Consider the following 19306-nt stretch of genomic DNA (forward strand, 5'->3'; position numbering starts at 1 on the left):
TAAGAAAAAACAAAAATAGGAAGAAAAATCTGTACGATAATATTTATTCATGCAAAAAAATCACAATAATCGAAAAAATTACACAACAAAAAATCTGTATGATATATGAACGCTTGGAAAGAAAACATCATATTCCAAAAATCACAGTAACTTGATGAAGTAATTTTATTTTTATAAGTAAAATAATTTTTAAGCAATTAATGGGAATTCGTAGGCATTACAAAGCTGAACAAATAAAAAATCTCATTAGTTTGAATAATTTTTAATTATCTCCCGTGTTCCTTTGACTTATTTTCAAAATGGTGTAGCAAAACAGTTACTTGTAGTTAAACCATAAAATTTGATTTTCTTATCTATAAAAGTGAGTGCGAGGACAACTCTCAAACTATATGCTCGAGAAATTTGTAAATTCTATTTTTGATTTTTGCAGATTTCTCCCTTTTCTTTCTTTTTTTTTTTTTTTAAATTAATCCGTTTTTTATTTTTGCCGATTTTCTTTTTTCTTTTTTTTTTTTTGATAAATTATTCTATTTTTGATTTTTGTAGATTTCCTTCCTTTTTTTTTGTTAATTAATTTGTTAGTTCATTTTTGTTTTATTTACTAGTTTCTTTCTCTCTTCATTCAGAGTAATTTGAGTGTTGTCATCCAGACTTAGGGTTATTGGTAGGATTAAGGGAGGTATGCTTAGTTTTGTAAGAAACAAATAATAAAATCAAAGGGTGTTCATTAAAAATGAAATTGAAATATATTACAGATGTAACATCATAATAATTACATATCAAATATATGAGTGGTAATGCCTCCTATTTTTATTCTGCCCAAATGGATCAGAGGAGATTACAAATTGCATTGTTATCATGACTAAACTTATGCATTCATGATCTGAAAGTTTCATCTGTCTGTTGTAGATATTGATGGTGTGAAACTCTAAGAAAGCAACCCCTGTCATAGACATGCATCAGAAAAAGAAATGCATCACTGAATTCCTGGCAAAAGTGCATTGAGAATGGTGGTAACTATGTAGAAAATTAAATACTCGAGCACAAAAAGTCGCTCATTTTAATGGTACTATTGCTATCTTCGTAGGTCTTGAACTTTTTGAATTAAAAAGAAAAATAGGTTTTACTTTTTGAACAACCTTTGTAGTGCCACAGTGTTAGAGAATGGATAGAGATAAAGTCTCTGAAGCGTGTAGGGAGTTGTCCTCTTGTTGTTCTGGCTGGTAATCTCCTGGGTTGGCTGGCTTGTGAGGATGGCGTCTGATTCTCGTCCGGATTGCATGTGGGGCCGTTCGTGGAATGCTGTTCGTCGGTGATGCTGGGTGGGGGTGGGAGGTTTGTGATAGACAGGTGCGGCGGGCGTGGTGCTATTCGTCGGATGTGCGCCCGGTGCACCCAGGTTGTGATGCCGCTCTCATCTTGTACTTGGTACATCAAGCTGTTGGTTTTGGTGATAGTGAAGCTTCCTATCCATTGCATGTGTGTTGATTTGGCCGTGGCTGATTGAGGACGGTGAAGTAGGACCTTGTCTCCTACTTGTAGCGGGTTCCCGTGGGAGAGGTGCTTTTCGCGGTTCTCCATTTTATGATCTGCTTCATCATTGGCCAGGGCGACACGGTGATGAACCTGTCTTAGCAGGGCGTTGATTTGCATGCCATATGCACCTGGGTCATCGCTCCTGGCTTCCTTTCTGTGGGGTGTTGGCAAGCCGATGCTAGGGTGGCGACCCGTGACTGTGAAATGCGGGGAGACACCGGTGGCCTTGTTGATTGTGGCGTTCATGGAAGACACAACAGATTCGAGAACATCTGTCCACTCGCAATTCCTGTCTTCACACAGCATGTAGATGGCGTTCTTCATTGTCCGATGTTGTCTCTCTATGTTCCCTGAGCTTTGTGGGCGCCAAGGGCAATGCAGTTCCTGTGTGATGGCCATTTGTTCGCAGAACTGTCGATAGACTTCCCCTGTGAAGTGTGTGCCTCGGTCGGAGGACACTATGCGTGGGATTTCTCTGTGTCGGAGGAAGAACTGGTATAGACCACGGGCGGCGTCGATGGCACGGTCTCTTGCACATGGTATAGCTGTGAGATGCCGGCTGAAGCTGTCCAGTATCGTAAGTATATATCTTTTCCCCTTTGAGTTGGGCATTGTGACAAAGTCAACAAAGACGAGTTCAAATGGTCTCTTACCCCGCTTGCAGTGGCCCATAGGCCAGCGGGTGCGTCTGCCATAATTTCCCTTGCATTTTGCACATGTGATGCAGGAATCAGCATAGGCCTTGATGTCGTTGTTCTTGGACTCCCACCAGTAACCGGAGAGGAGTTCCTGCATCCGTGTTATGCCTGAGTGGTTGTTGGCGTCGTGTGCTTGATGCAGGTATTTGGGTCTGAGCTTGTATGGTACGACCAGCCTAGGGGAATGTTTGTGGTCTCTTATCATTAGGACCGTGGTTCCTGGTTCTAAGAAGAATTGATGTAGCTTTCTCTTGAATAATTTAGCTCGGTGGTCATCGGGGTCAATTTGTGGGCCGTCCGGGTATGATGTTTGGAGTGCGTGTATGATTTCGGCCAGGGTCTCATCCTTCTGTTGTTCGGTTGCAATATCCAGGTGTTCACAGATTTGTTCAGAAGGAATGGAGGAGTAGGTGTGGTATGCGAAAAACGCGTCGCTGATGCGTCTTTGCGTGTGGGCGTTCCGTGGTGTGTGCGTCTTGGGAATAAGTTTCAGACTGTCGATGTCATTGATGCACCATGATGGGACGTAGATGCGTAAGCTTGAGCCATCCAGTATGAATGTCCTTCCTGCTGGATTGGGGTCGCTGGGAGTCTTAATCTTCTTCTGTCCACAGCCTCTGCTGAGCATATCAGCCCAAACGTTAGATTCGCCCTCCACGTATTCTAATACGAATTTGTAGCACGATATCTCGTCCTGCCATCTTCGTATTTTTGCATTGTTGAATTCCCGTTGGTCGAGATATGTCAGAGATCTGTGGTCAGTGAACACCACGAAGGGACGGTTACGTAGAAAGTAGTCAAATTTCAGTATCGCCCACTTCACTGCATATGCCTCGCGTTCCGTTGTAGACCAGTTTTGCTCTGTTGTATTGAAGAAGTGGGACGCGACTCCGACAATGTTCTTCTTCCCGTTGCTGGACTCTTGCATCAGGATTGCTCCGCATGCGACATCACTGGCATCAGTAGTGAGCGTGAAGGGCATGGAGAAGTCTGGAAACGAGATAACCGGCGGGGAGGATAATCGGTCCTTGATCTTCCTGAATGCTCTGTCTGCATTCTCGGTCCAGTGGAATGGCTTGTTGACCTTGTTGAGCTCGTGTATAGGGGCCATGAGTTTTGAGAACATGCTTGATCTGATCTGTTCATGAAGGCGCGTCTCAAGGAATTGTCTGATCCAGACCAAGCGGCCGATGAGACTTTGGAGTTCCTTTCTTGAGGTTGGGGGTTTCATTTCTCCTATGGCACGAACATATTCGGGGTCGGCCTTGAACCCTTCGCTGTTTATTATGCGGCCGAGAAATTTGGCCTCAGGTGCGAGGAAGGAGCATTTGTCTGGGTTCAGCTTAAGTCCAAACTTTTGGAGGGCCATGAACAGTTGTTCTAGCGCGATGATGTACTCCTTGAATGTCTTAGCATGCACCAGGTTGTCGTCAATGTAAGATGATATGTTGCTGCGAGATGTGACCGTGGCTAAGGCCTCTGCTACGCAACGGGAAAAGATTTGTCCGGCCGAAGTGAGACCAAAGGCCAGGCGTGTGTACTGGTAGCATTTGTCCTTCCATGTGAAGGCTGTTTTGTGCCGGTCCTGCTCATCTATTTCAATCTGCCAATATCCACTACGCAGATCCAGGGATGCAAAATACCTGTTGCCCTTGCCGATTTTGTTGAGCAGGTGATCCATCCTGGGTATTGGGTAGGGGTCCAGATCGACTAGCACTTTGTTTAGCGTTCTTTTAAAGTTTGCAACGACGCGAATTGACTCATTTTTCTTACGTACGGCGAATACTGGACTGTTGAAACCTTTGGGGTCGCTGCAGGCTTCAATGATGCCTTTGCTTGCCATGCGGCCAATCTCGGCATTGACCTCCTCTTCCAGGGCTTGAGCAATCGGATGTTGTTTTTGGCTGCGTGATTGGCCGTTGGTTGGTATCCGAATGGGACGGATGAATGTGCCCTTGTCGCCATTCTCAGTACCGATGATGTCGGCATAGCGGATTAGTAGGTTGGTGGTGGCCTCTAGTTCATCACGGTTGGGATGGTTTGGTAGTGTGAGTCCTGTGTTGTGTTTTAGCCATGTAAGCTTTTCATCCAAGGTGTGGAGTTCGGGATGGGGTCCGATAGCTAGGTAGTCCTGGATGACCTTGGTCTGGGAGTCGTCTGTGGGACTGTTTGGTGACGACGTCTGCCGTACGATGTTAGCTGTGTGTGTGGAGTCTCCTTGGGCAAGTGTGCGTTTGAACTCCACTTTCGCTTTTTCGTTGTCGACCGTGTACGAGATGAGGGTATCATGGCATAGGATGTTTTGGCCGATCAGGATTGGTGTAGATTGTGCCGTTATTAGGGCGTTTATGCCACAGAATGCGGGTGTGTTCTGGTTGCCGATTACAATGTCGCATGTTAGTTGGCCAAGCGCGGTAATGCTGCCATTGATGCCCCTCACTTTGACGTCCGAGCGTTTTATGTGCTTCTTGGCTTCGTCTGGTAGTTGTGATGCTGATATGATGCAGGTCGAGCATCCTGAGTCGAGCATCGCGATGTCTGAGAACTTTGTGTCGCCAATGTAAAAGGTGGAGTAGACAAGTGGTGAATAGTTAGATTGCTCTTGAAAGTTGAAGACGTGATGGCTGATATTGGAGCGGGTCGGGCGGGGCATCACATCTCGTCCTGACCGAAGTGAAAATCCTGGTCCTCTGTCTCCGGCATGTTGTTGCCTGTTGTTGCGACAAGGGCTTGTGTTTGGGTGCGGGGTGGGTGACGGTATCTGCAATTTTGCCTAAAGCAGGATAGGCCTCTGAGGTATCTCTGGCATACAGGGAAACTTACTGTTTGCCTGCGAGCTACTTGCTGCTGATGTTGACGTTGATCAGTTTTCTTGTGTGCGTCTATCAAGTTCGAGCGCTTGCGTCCACTAGAGTGGGTGTGCATGTTTGTTACATGGTAAGGTTTTCTTTGGCTCAAGTGGTGCTCTTGAGAGAGGAGTGCGGAGTCTTGGGAATTGGTGACATCGGATTTTATGCCGCGATCCAGGTATCGCTGTGCTTCAGCCGCTATACCAGTTGCCGTATAGTGGTTGTCCATTGTTCTGACGAGGTGCGGGTAGATATTTGTGTTCCATGCTTTCACCTTTTCACTCATAAGCATTGCGCCTATTATTGCTATGAGTCCATCAACGGATAGTTCATTGTTTCTGTCCTTTCTGTGTTTTGCCTTGATGTGGACGGCCGCTTCCCTGAGTGTGGTTTCGAGTCGACCGGCAAAATCGGTTAGTTTTTCGTCGTCATGTCGTTCTAAGTCCCAGGCCTTGCTTAGATGTTGGAAGGTGGTCATTTGGCTGCCGTGTGTTGTAAGTAGATACTCCTTCAGGTTGTTGAAGGTGGATGTATCTTGTGCAGAATCCAGCATTTGCTGAAATATACCCTGGTCCAGTATGTCTTTCGCCGCCTTGACAAATTCGCCCTCCAGGCTTGGGTATGTTGCTCCCTCCGGTAAGATGTGTATTGCGTATATTTTGGTGAGCGCTGCTATGAACTGGTTTACGTCCTGTCCAGGGCGGAAGGGCTTCTGTTGTCTCATGGCGTCCCGAATTGTTTGCTGGCGCATTAGCATACTGTAGTCGCTGCTTGTGTGGGGGGTGGTGGCTGTTGTTATTGCTGTTGATCTCAGGGCGGTTGTCATGGCATCTATGTCATTTCGGATCTCCTGAAGTGCCTCTTCCGCCGATGGTTGTGTTGAGCTTGTCCTCAGGTTGAACAGCAGATGCTTCTGTTCTTTGATCAGTGTGAATAGTTCTGACCGCGTGAAACCCTCGTAGCTGTCTGTACTCATCTTGCTGAACGCTCTGACACCAGTTGTTATAAAATAACTCGAGCGTATGGAAGCAAGGAGAACAAACGAAGTAATTTGGTTTCAACCTTTATTGAGGGTCAAAGTGAATAAGCCTATATATCCTCAATCAAAGCCGGAACGGTCAGCCGGGTGTCAGGAAGGCCGGAATATGGATTAGAGAGGTAGGGATCCTGGCCTGATCAGGTTCGGGCAGGTACAGGGGCCTAGATGCTGGAACGGTCTAGGGATGACGTCCGGGACTGGAACAAGCGGTGATATGGTGACTAGGCGCTTTGAATCAAACTGCTGTCGCTGAGCTGCCGCTGCTACTGCTGGATGGAGCTGAAGGAGACGGCTATTGCTGCTGTCGCTGCTGCTGCTAGAAAGTTGAGGGGAACGGCTGTTGCTGCTGCTGCTAGAGGTTGAGGGGAACGGCTGTTGCTGCTGCTGCTGTTGGAAGGTTGAGGGGAACGGCTGTTGCTGCTGCTGCTGTTGGAAGGTTGAGGGGAACGGCTGTCGCTGAGCTGCTGCTAGATGGAGTTGAATGGAACGGCTACTGCTGCTGCCGTTGCTGCTGCTAGAAAGTTGAGGGGAACGGCTGTTGCTGCTGCTGCTGTTGGAAGGTTGAGGGGAACGGCTGTCGCTGAGCTGCTGCTAGATGGAGTTGAATGGAACGGCTACTGCTGCTGCCGTTGCTGCTGCTAGAAAGTTGAGGGGAACGGCTGTTGCTGCTGCTGCTGTTGGAAGGTTGAGGGGAACGGCTGTCGCTGAGCTGCTGCTAGATGGAGTTGAATGGAACGGCTACTGCTGCTGCCGCTGCTGCTGCTAGAAAGTTGAGGGGAACGGCTGTTGCTGCTGCTGCTATTGGAAGGTTGAGGGGAACGGCTGTTGCTGCTGCTGCTGTTGGAAGGTTGAGGGGAACGGCTGTCGCTGAGCTGCTGCAAAGAGTTGAGGGGAACAGCTGTGTCCGCTTCTACTGGTAGCGAGGCGACCTGCTCTGGCTGGCGATCTGCTGGAAGACTGACTTTCTCTTTGACGGCCGGCTTATTTATACAGCACGTGCGGACGTAGTAAAAGGCACATCGGCTCCGGCGTCAAAATGGCCGTCGTATTTTTTATTTGTGTTTGTTTTTTGTGCTTTAATGAATTGTAGAGAATTATCTGTTTGGTGTGTGTATGCATGTGTTACGTCGATTTAAAGCTGAGAAAGTTGTGAATGTAACCTAGTCGGTGTCGTATTGTTGGGGTGTTTTGTGGAATCATTATTTGCGTTTTTATGCTATCTGAGTTGCGTTTACGGTAGTGTCTGTGATTTTTTATTTAGGTTTTTTCTTTTGCTGTGCAACTTTCTCTGGAGGTTTTCTATGTTGAAGTAAGGTGCGAGTTATTTTAATGATGTGTGTATCTAAAGAGATGGGATTTAAAATTGTCCTGTGTATTTATTGTGTTTGACTACGTTGTAACGGCGAACAGATTTGTCTTAGGGTCGCCATTGTTGCTGCCGTCATTGCCTTGCTGATTTCCGGTTTATTCATGGAAATGTGGAGAGATATGCGAATATAACATAGCGTTACACCGGAAATTTGCCGACTAACCTTCTTTTTATGTGAATCCAGAAGTAGGAGGACGCTGTGTTGTGTGTACATTCAACTTCTAATACTAAATCAAAAATTCTTTAATATCAGGAACTGAATCTGACCAAACACCGTTTGCTGCCGACTTTGAGTCAGGAACTTGTTTGCCTTGAGTCACCATGTAGCAAGGCTAAAAGCCACTTGAGATCAACGTTAAATGCTGATGAATGCTGAGGGGATTGAAAATAAATGAATAAAATTGGATGATTTATGAAGACGGTAAATGACAAGCATTTATTAATATTAGATTTGAAGAGGACTATGTTGTCGCCTTCAGGGAAGCAATCCCAGTGTAAAAAAAAAGTAGATTTGAGTGAATTTCGAGGTGCTCGTCCAGAGTTCCGTCCCATAAGAAAAAACAAAAATAGGAAGAAAAATCTGTACGATAATATTTAAAAAAAATCACAATAATCGAAAAAAAATTACACAACAAAAAATCTGTATGATATATGAACGCTTGGAAAGAAAACATCATATTCCAAAAATCACAGTAACTTGATGAAGTAATTTTATTTTTATAAGTAAAATCATTTTTAAGCAATTAATGGGAATTCGTAGGCATTACAAAGCTGAACAAATAAAAAATCTCATTAGTTTGAATAATTTTTAATTATCTCCCGTGTTCCTTTGACTTATTTTCAAAATGGTGTAGCAAAACAGTTACTTGTAGTTAAACCATAAAATTTGATTTTCTTATCTATAAAAGTGAGTGCGAGGACAACTCTCAAACTATATGCTTGAGAAATTTGTAAATTCTATTTTTGATTTTTGCAGATTTCTCCCTTTTCTTTCTTTTTTTTTTTTTTTTTAAATTAATCCGTTTTTTATTTTTGCCGATTTTCTTTTTTCTTTTTTTTTTTTGATAAATTATTCTATTTTTGATTTTTGTAGATTTCCTTTCTTTTTTTTTTTGTTAATTAATTTGTTAGTTCATTTTTGTTTTATTTACTAGTTTCTTTCTCTCTTCATTCAGAGTAAGTTGAGTGTTGTCATCCAGACTTAGGGTTATTGGTAGGATTAAGGGAGGTATGCTTAGTTTTGTAAGAAACAAATAATAAAATCAAAGGGTGTTCATTAAAAATGAAATTGAAATATATTACAGATGTAACATCATAATAATTACATATCAAATATAGGAGTGGTAATGCCTCCTATTTTTATTCTGCCCGAATGGATCAGAGGAGATTACAAATTGCATTGTTATCATGACTAAACTTATGCATTCATAATCTGAAAGTTTCATCTGTCTGTTGTAGATATTGATGGTGTGAAACTCTAAGAAAGCAACCCCTGTCATAGACATGCATCAGAAAAAGAAATGCATCACTGAATTCCTGGCAAAAGTGCATTGAGAATGGTGGTAACTATGTAGAAAATTAAATACTCGAGCACAAAAAGTCGCTCATTTTAATGGTACTATTGCTATCTTCGTAGGTCTTGAACTTTTTGAATTAAAAAGAAAAATAGGTTTTACTTTTTGAACAACCTTTGTAGTGCCACAGTGTTAGAGAATGGATAGAGAGAGAGGGGAGGGGGAGAGAGTGTGAGTTATAGTGTAGACACGTTGGCCGGAAGTCAAGATCAGCTGATTGGATTGTGTGTGAGTCATGTGATCAGCTTAGCTGAATCGGGGAGATTTGGTTGGGACTTGGAAGAGAGCGGACGGCTTCGCCATTGTCTCCTCCCCTTCACTGGGGGGGGGGAGGGGGAGAGGGGGGCAAACGCTGACGTGGTAGAAATAAGACCTAGAAGAAAAAACAACACAGGCCAAATTCACTTTCCAATCTTCTGCGAACAAACTGGAAGGTGAATAAAAAAACTATAGAACCAATTTCTTGTCTTGGAGTGAAATAAATCTTCGTCCCCAAAAACAGGTATCAAGTCTCCCTCCCAGACAAGAATTTCCAGATGGACCAACAAAATGGCAGAAGGTATGTTCAAATGACATGTCACACACATATTCACACTTAACAGCATATGAACATATGTAATAGAAAGACCACTAGACGAACACACACGCAACGACATTAACTCTGATAAGATAATCAAACAATCAATCCTTTATAAATAGACAATACAACAAACGCTCATTTTATGATACGACAACGTAACAACAGGAGGGGGCCATTTCCACCAAGACTTAGGGTTATTAGTAGGGTTAAGGCATTTTTTGCAAATAATATAATCAAACAATATAGAAGATGACGTTTCTGAATTTTTGAGATAAGGATTGGTTATTTGTATTATTTGCATCCATTGGACTATTGTTCTCATCTTGAGTATGATTTTCACAACGTTTCAGTCGATGTAAGTTCCGACCTTCAGCTTGTTTGTTTTATCTTTGTCTATTTCTTTTATCTTATTTAAAAATGTAATTAATAAAATGACCACGTGTTAATATAGGTTGATTTATTTTTAAACAAAGACTAAAGAAATTGATGAAGATATGGTCAGCTATACCTGACTTTCTAGTGATCCTCAGTGTGGGCGACCGAAAAATACAATGGCGAGTTACTTAGGACTTCTATCCAGTCATAGTTGACAGAACAAGAGTACGCTACCTTCGTGAAGTAAATAAAGGGTTCCGCTCGAAATTCCGTCCAAATTCCCGAGTTCGACAGAAACATTCCCTGAAGAAGGTCGGAGGTTATATCGACCGAAACATTGTGAAAATGACACTCAGGATGAGAACAGTAGTCCGATGAATCCAAATAATACGAATATAAAAAATTGCTAAAGAAATTGTCTTTTATATGACAGTGCTAGAGGAATTGCTGAAAGTTTAACTTACAACTGAATTTCCGTGGTGTAAAGGAGACATTACTTAGTAAAATTCAACTTACTCTACAGGGGTAGCATGCTCTTTTCTGTCAGCCATGATTGGGTACAAGTCTTAAGTAATTCACAATTGTATTTTGACTGTTGCTCGCACTTAGGATTAAACCTTGGTAAAATTCAGTTTAGTAGGGGGTTAGAAAATACCCCCTCAATCCCTAGTAAATTGCAACCAAAGGTTTCTCAACTAATTCTGGTAGGTTTGAATGTACTTTTTAACATACTAAAAGTTTACCAAAGTATGACCCCTGGAAAAGTGTTTTTTTTAATTTTTTTTTTAAAGATGGCGTCCAAGATAGCTGCCAAAACCGTTGAACGCTCATAACTATATAACTATCAACTCAAATTTGATGATCTTTGTGTCTATTCCTATATTTGGGTGGGGGGTGGGGGCAAAGAACACATTAAGATCATAAAAAATGATGTTGGCCTAATATGTGCCAATATTTTGAAGGTAAAGGTAGCATTTTCCATATATTTGATTGGATATAATTACATAACTAATTCGCATCTTTCTCTATTTCAAATATGATTCGACAATGATTGCAAACACAGTCAGTCAAGATTCTTGTCCAATCTGCAAGGAGATTGAGGATTCCAGTGATAACTGGGTTGCATTTCAGTGAAAGGGGGTTAAACTGTATTTTGCCCTGACTAATTGTAAGTTACTCTTCTGAAGATTAAAGGTTCAATCCTCAGTATGGGCGGTACTCAAAATACAATTACAAATTACTTAGGACTTCTACTCCCGTGGATTAAATAAAAGATTTCATTTGAAATTCTGTGCAGGTTTCTTAGTTCAACATACACCTGAAGAAATAAATAACGTTGCAATATTTTTTAGTTATTAAGAAGGATATAATTAAAGAAAATTGGTCTTGCAGTCTGTCGAAGCATCCGCCATTAAAATACTTGTAAAACAGGCAGAGGAATGCAACATTTTGTCGATGGGACAGAGGTTGAAGCCAAGCTGACAGTGCGGGGCCTATTAGGTTGACGACTCTCTTTTGAACTCTGTCTAAGAGTGAGAAACTAGTAGCAGATGTACCAGAATCAATGTTATTAATTGGTCTCTTTCTTCGTAAGTAAATTCTCTTTCTGATAAAACCTTAAAAACTCAGCAAAGTCTCTTTGTATTTTTCTGTATGAGTAGTTTATTTGTATCGGTAAAACAGACAACCACTAGATGAAGTGGCTGCACATGAAATAGCAAAGATTTTGGTTGGTTGGTTGTTTTTGTTTTACGGCATATTAACCCATTTCGGGTTATTTAATGCTGAATCCAAAGATTCGGAAGAAAATTTTTTTTAATAGAGTATATTTGTTGTTTTCACGTCTGTTTCTATTTAACCCATAGTTGGGACCCTAACAGGTACTACCACTCCGGGTCAGAGTGAACCTGGGAGCAATGGTAATTAAAGGGTGGCTCCACACTCCCCAAAGCCCACAAGGTGGGGCCTCACCACTGGATATAGTTTAAGGTCATATCCAGGACCCCCATTGAGAGACTTTTACCCTCTGCAAGGGGGCAGTCGGCGTATTCTAATGCCCCACCGACAGGGCCAGAAAAAGCAAAGAATATGTAGAAAAAGACTATTTTATTTGATTCTTGATCATTCATGGGTTTAATGAAAATATAACATTATGCTAAATTCACTCTTTTCAGATGCTGCAATAATTGAGGTGCTGCGAATGCAATTGGTCCTGATATTTTAATTAATTCTGTTTGTTTATTTTTCAGTTACAATTCTTGGAGGAATCCTTGGAATCTCGGGATCTTTTGCAAAATGGGAATTTGCGGCCTATGCAGTGTATCCTTAAAATTAAGAGCCTCACAAAATCAGTGCAGTTGCTAAAACACAAATGAAAAGCAACTGTATTTGTATGTGTTGGTTTTTGTTTGTATGTGTTGGTTTTTATTTGTATGTGTTGGTTTTTATTTGTATGTGTTGGTTTTTATTTGTATGTGTTGGTTTTTGTTTGCAGGTGTTGGTTTTTGTTTGCAGGTGTTGGTTTTTGTTTGCAGGTGTTGGTTTTTGTTTGCAGGTGTTGGTTTTTATTTGTAGGTGTTGGTTTTTATTTGTATGTGTTGGTTTTTATTTGTATGTGTTGGTTTTTATTTGTATGTGTTGGTTTTTATTTGTATGTGTTGGTTTTTGTTTGCAGGTGTTGGTTTTTGTTTGCAGGTGTTGGTTTTTGTTTGCAGGTGTTGGTTTTTGTTTGCAGGTGTTGGTTTTTGTTTGCAGGTGTTGGTTTTTATTTGTAGGTGTTGGTTTTTATTTGTATGTGTTGGTTTTTATTTGTATGTGTTGGTTTTTATTTGTATGTGTTGGTTTTTGTTTGTATGTGTTGGTTTTTATTTGCATTGTTGGTTCTTATTTGTATGTGTTAGTTTTTCTTTGCGTCTTAGAGGCTTTGTCTAGGGAGTTTTGTCCGGAAGAGTAGTGTGATACTGATGATTTGTTTTGTTGTTGTTGTTCTTGAGCAACCAGAATTTAAGTGTAACTAGCAGGCTGCCTGGCATTGTCCGGTCGCAAGATACACTTGAATATAATATTTTAATTTATCCAGATTTTGTATTATTATAGAGTGAATTCTCTATTGATTATTATATTGTACCCAATATATAGTAGTGATTTCAAAAGTAAAAAAAAACTATTATTTGGGTGCCATCAGCGAGAATCAAAACCAAAACATATAGCACTTCAGCCTTATTCATTACTGTTTGAGCTATCGTCAGGTGGATAAGAAATAGTTAAAAAATGAACCGACTTTATTGTATAAATGTATATTTGCGTATGCATACAAATAGCATATTTAGTTGACTTATGCCTGCCACTTTCAATTTTTTAATTTGATCTCATGTGGAGAGTAAAATCTCAGATTCCCACCATACCAATTTGGAGGCTCTGAAGAAGAAATTAAGTAAGGAATGGGCCAAAATCTCATTAAAAAAATCATTCATGACTCCTGCAGAGCATTCACCAAGTGTTTACAGCAGGTTATTGATGCACAGGTCGGTTACCTTGAATAAAGTGGGAATATTTTAAATCTAGTAATACTGTTGCATATATTTACGTTTGGATGGTCTGTCTTTAATTTATTTGAGAAATATAGACAAAAATCTTTGTAACATTAAATATTGAACACCCTGTACAAAATGTTTCTGATTTTTATATCATGCGAAAAAGTAAAAATTATATACAACAAATAAAAACGCCCTGTCGGTGGGGCATTAGAATACGCCGACTGCCCCCCCCCCCTGCAGAGGGTAAAAGTCCCTCAATGGGGGTCTTGGATATGACCTTAAACTATATCCAGTGGTGAGGCCCCACCTTGTGGGCTTTGGGGAGTGTGGAGCCACCCTTTAATTGCCATTGCTCCCAGGTTCACTCTGACCCGGAGTGGTAGTACCTGTTAGGGTCCCAACTTTGGGTTAAATAGAAACTGACGTGAAAACAACAAATATACTCTATTAAAAAAATTTTTCTTCAAAATCTTTGGATTTGGCATTAAATAACCCGAAAAGGGTTGATATGCCGTAAAACAAAAACAACCAACCCACAAATAAAAATAGAATAGATGTACAACTCAAGAAGCACAACATTATGAAACTATTTTTACGCTACATTATTACGTAAAAACAATTTAAAATGTTGATGTCTTGTTTACGTTGTTTCTCTGATTTAATGTTTAAGTCACGTAAGTGTTTTGTTTCAAACTAATAAGGCAAATCAGTTCCCCCACTTTCTGTAAATTACCTGTCCTAGGGAAGGTACAATTATTTCATACATGTGTAATATAGCACTCGTAGGGTAGGTAAAATATTCTTTTGCTCAAAATAGCAAATGATACAAAAAAAAAAAACCCAAAAAGACTCCTCTCCCCTAAGGATAACAAATATGTTCAAAATCAAATTCAATTTTCTCATTGTTTATACATTCCCGAGCAATGCCGGATAGCCCTGTATTTCTATTGTGAAGCGATTTATTGAAGTTAAATATAAGAAAAGGACATTATTGAAAATTATGCAATAAAAATCAACAAATTTATCTATGAACAAAGCTTCTTTCTTAGAACTGCACGTCGTGGAACTCTCTTCCATTTGCCTGTTTTCCAGCTAACTACAACTTGGTTGTCTTCAAGTCCAATATAAACAAATTCTTGATGAACCGCCCCCCCCTCAAGTAATTCAATTTACCAAATTTCTACTACTAACGATTACTACAATATTATCCCATTGACTACTGTACACTCAATAACCCTTATCCTCAAGTGGCCTCCGGGACTTGATAAGTGGTGACTCCTATGTAAAATAAACACAAAAAAAAAAACACACACACAGTTAGCCTTTATTTGCACTTTTAATAACATAATTTAAAAAAATATTACTTTTTTAAAAATTTTATTTGAAATTTTATAAGAAATATATGTTAATGAAATTATAAAAATAAGTTTTGGTGCTTCTACTCTATTCGGACGAGATTTCGGAAATCGTTATATTGAATTTCACATGAAAACAATGGTATCCATGTATTCGCCATATTTTTAAGATGATTATATCCAATAATTAAGAAAAGGTTGAAGACATGTGTTGCATGGCGAGGAAAGAATGATATAATGAATGTATAATGGGAGTCATAAAGAGAGATTTCCTTCTGATACCCCCGATTGAAGATTAAATCCTAACAGTATATGGAGATTGTGCAGAACAGGAAACTTTGTTAGTTTGGTCACATTGAAAGAATGGATGAGCGCTCCTGGTTTAGTAGATGTAGAACAGTTGGCATATCAGGAAGAATTGACAAGTGTAGATGCAAGTGATGATATACATGCGACTGGGGACCGCAAGTGAATTTCATACTCTCATGAAACTTCCTCTTTCGGTGGAAGCCAGTTAAATCCGCTCTGGGTTAGTGCCGTAATTTTTAAAGAAAAAAATAAAGTGATAAAGATGGGTTTGAAAGAAAGAAGGATAAATAAATTCCTGGCCAGAGATCGATTACTTTATAAGTTAACTTCTAAAAAGCCGTCCAACACATGCCAGCATCTGTATTGTTTGAATTCTTCAGACTGCTCTTCTCATCTTGAATGTTATCTTCACATTTCATGTGATATGCTCTTGTTCCTGTTCTCTCAGCCATGACTGAGTAGTATTCCGAAGCATGCTACTTCCGTGGATTAAATTAAGGGTTCTATTCGAAATTCTGTACAGATTCTGGAGTTTCGACAAGATGCACCTGAAAAAGGTTGGAGGTTACATCGACTGAAAACGTTGCGAAAATAAAACTCATGAGAACAGTAATCTGAAGAATCCAAACGATACAAATAATCTATCTAAAAAAATTTAGAAACATGCCAGCATATAAAAGGGACATTAAATTAAATATTATTACTTTTCGGCTCATTCGCAGACTCCGACCATATTTGCTTATCTTTCTGTCAGATTTTGCAACATCAAGAACAGTACCTTGGTAACTGGGACAACCTAGATCTCCTCATCATCCAGACCTGCATCCGAAGAGTCAATTCCAGCTTCGAACTGTATAGCAACAGCAGATGTGGTACTTGTACAGTTTAATCAAGACATTAAAAAATGAAAATATTAAAAAAGTTATATTGTCCGTATCCGTTATGGAATGAAGTTCTCTGAAAAACAAATTTCACTTAATTTGATCAAGTATTTTTTTTTTTTTTTACACCAAAAAAATAATTTTTTATGATACCGATTCGATTTTTAGGAAGAAAAGCTAGTATTTAAGATGGGGAGAGGGGAATCGGCGCTTTAGATTGAGTTATCTCCCCATGACGTGTTCTTTACATCCAAACATGGCTGCCTCCAGTGCGCTGTCATAAAAACGTGTTTTTCCGCTGTAAAAAAAAAAAATAACGTGATCAAATTAAGTGATTTTTTTTTTTTTTTTTTTTTTGAGAACTTCAGTCCAATACAGATGCATACAATATAACTATTTTTTGATATTTTCATGTCTTGATTAACCTGCACAAGTACCGCAGATGCTGTAATGCACCAAACTAAATGCAGAATGCCATTGTCTTATTATTAGTGCTAGGACAACAGCATATTCTTTTCATTGTTTTGATTCTCGAGTGTGTATCCGTTGATATCTTATATGCTTTTATATAGAGTGATGTGGTTCTCGGTTGATTAACTGTGTTGGATATATACTCGAAAGTCAAAACGACGAAAAGAATATGCTATTGCCATTGTCTTATTAGACAGGAAGTTGCCATAAAAAATATGATGATGATGATAGGTATCATTAAAAGAAGTCAATTGTGAAAATTTGATGCTCTAGATCCACATGTTTTAGAAAATCTAATTTATAAAACTCACTATGTCTGTCTGTCTGTCTCCATATTTTCAAACTCTGTCTCTTCCGAAACTAAGAGCGGCGCTAGGGGCATCAAATGATTGAGTTTTTTATAGACCGTTCTTTAGCTCTTTAAAATAGTTTTTAAGGGGTCAAAAAGGGGTAAAAATTGAAAAAATCGTTAAACATTTTGTACTGACATCTTAGTTTATTTTTAATCAATTCATATGCGTGTCACGTTGGTACAGTGGTAACGTCACCAGCTTTGAATGCTACCATTTTGCTTTCAGTTTCGATTCTAGCTGATGGCACCTAAATACGTTTTCTTTTACTTTTGAAATCATGACTCTATAATAATATATGAAATCTGGACGAATTAAAATATCATATTTAAGTACATTTTATGATCAGGCAAAGTAGGGCGTCTCCCCCCCCCCACTAGTATACCATATTTTTGTTTTATCATTTTTTAATGGTCAGTTGGTATGTGTGGAATTTCGGATATAGCGTCTCAAATGGTTTGGTCATGTATGGCATGCCACCTCTTGCATCTAGTCCGTAACACGCCTGGATACATGAGGGAGCAGATTAAGGAAGATCTAACTTGAGTGTGTATTGATTACATATAGGAACGCCACTCATCCTAGATGGATTGAACCAACTTCCTCCAAACGAAGAAGTTTCATGGGAATATCAAATTTACAAGTGGTCCCCAGTCGCTTGTATATTCATATTAAGGGAGAAGATGACATTAGGTATTTGCAGTTCTTGCAAGTAGATGTCAACGTCCTCCTACATACAGCGCCTGGTATTTGCAAATGGTCACCCATCTGGTACTGACCAGGCTTAATGAGAACCGCTGTTTCAACATGATTATTGATTGCATGCCGTATGACTAATATCAGTCCTTTAGATCGGACCAGATTGAAGAGCAGGAGTCAGATATGGCCTTTTTTTTATTTTTTTATTTTTTCTTTTTTTAACACAGTGATCACCACTTATCAAGGCCCGGAAGCCACTCAGGGATAAGGGTTATTGCAAGTACATTACGTTAGTGTGGAGATTTGATGAAGTGTTTACTTAAGAGGCCAGTTCATTAGGAATTTGTTAACGTTGGACTTGAAGACATCCAAGTTGTAGTCCGGTTGGAAGCCGGCAGAGGGAACAGAGTTCCACATGCGTGCAGTTCTAAGAAAGAAGCTTTGTTCATGGAATCCGCGTTTTGATTTAGGCACAGATATAGAGTGGGGGAAATTTTTCACAGTGGATTCAGCTAGATAGGTGTTTTTCGTGAAAGATTGGTGAGGGGGGACAAGAGATTGGAGTTCAGACGAGCACCTGCCATGGAAATAACGATAAAACAAGGATAGGCTTGCAACGTCTCTTCTGTGGGAGAGAGGTTGCAGGGTAGAGAAAAGGGCATCCCCTACTAAGCCACGAAGTCTATTTTGTACTCTGTCAAGGCAGGATAGGCTGTTTTTAGCAGCTCCTGCCCAGATATGGCAACAGTATTCCATCCTTGGACGTACTTGGCTTTTATATAGATAGAGAATTGTATCAGTAGTGAGATATCTTCTGGAGCGGTAGAAGGATCCCACCATCTTTCCAGCGACCTTGGCAACAGACTTGATGTAAGTGTTCCATTTCAGATCAGGAGTAAAGATCAAACCCAGAAGCTTGTCAAAACACGGGGCCTCACCCAGACAAGAGCCATCCATCACAATTGATGCCAGATGGGGATCAGAGCGTTGATGATGTAAGGATAGGAGTTTGGTTTTGGATGCATTAAAGGTAACCAGCCACATCTTCCCCCACTGAACCACGCGCTCGAGATCAGAGGAGAGAGAATCAGAGAGAACTTTGTCATTTACAGCCTTTGATGTGTTGCCGTAGATGGTCGTGTCATCAGCATAGATGTCAACGAATGATTTAAGTATGTGTTTAGGGAGGTCATTGATGGTGTTGGCCAGGAAACTTGCATCAACTTAAATACTAAGGATGATGTTAATGATACAGACCCTTTTAAAATCTTAGAATTGCAGATGTTTTGGGCCACCGATTCCATACCTCTTTGCAACTAATATTTTTTATCATGAAGAATTTATTTCCTTGACTCTTGATAAGTGCTGCAGGAATGGTAGTGTTAATACTTGAATATCCACGAAGTTTAAGAGGAAAAGGAAAAAGCACACCTCGACGGTAAGTCTGTTTCAATAATATCCGAAATTTGTTTAACAACTCTAGTTTTTTGCAAGTGCCCCAAAAGACTCCAGGTTCTTGTCTAGAATTCACCCTAAACACAAAATTAAAGAAAAATTTGCGTGATGTACATACCCGTAACAAAACGAAAATATCATATTCCAAAAATCACGTAAACTGATCAAGTAGTTCTATTTTTAAATAAAAAAAATCAAGTTTTATGAGTATTCGAGGAGCAATTGTCTCA

At 40.0% G+C, this 19306-nt stretch overlaps 1 protein-coding gene across 2 annotated transcripts in view; it reads left to right on the forward strand.

Moving 5' to 3' along the window:
- Positions 1-19306, forward strand: part of LOC145259968 (cytochrome b-245 light chain-like) — a 74529-nt gene that overhangs the window by 9766 nt on the left and 45457 nt on the right. Inside the window, exons 1-3 of one of the 2 annotated variants that reach the window (XM_080117957.1) lie at positions 11570-11609; positions 12270-12339; positions 18985-19059. In XM_080117957.1, the coding sequence (XP_079974083.1) occupies positions 11585-11609; positions 12270-12339; positions 18985-19059 (170 nt within the window). In that variant the 5' untranslated portion in view covers positions 11570-11584. Of the gene's footprint in view, positions 1-11569; positions 11610-12269; positions 12340-18984; positions 19060-19306 lie in introns of those variants that run through there. The other variant, XM_080117956.1, reaches the window with a different exon arrangement.

Source organism: Euprymna scolopes, chromosome 35 (assembly GCF_053919585.1).
Source record: "Euprymna scolopes isolate OS-2025 chromosome 35, ASM5391958v1, whole genome shotgun sequence".
Taxonomy (NCBI): domain Eukaryota; kingdom Metazoa; phylum Mollusca; class Cephalopoda; order Sepiida; family Sepiolidae; genus Euprymna; species Euprymna scolopes.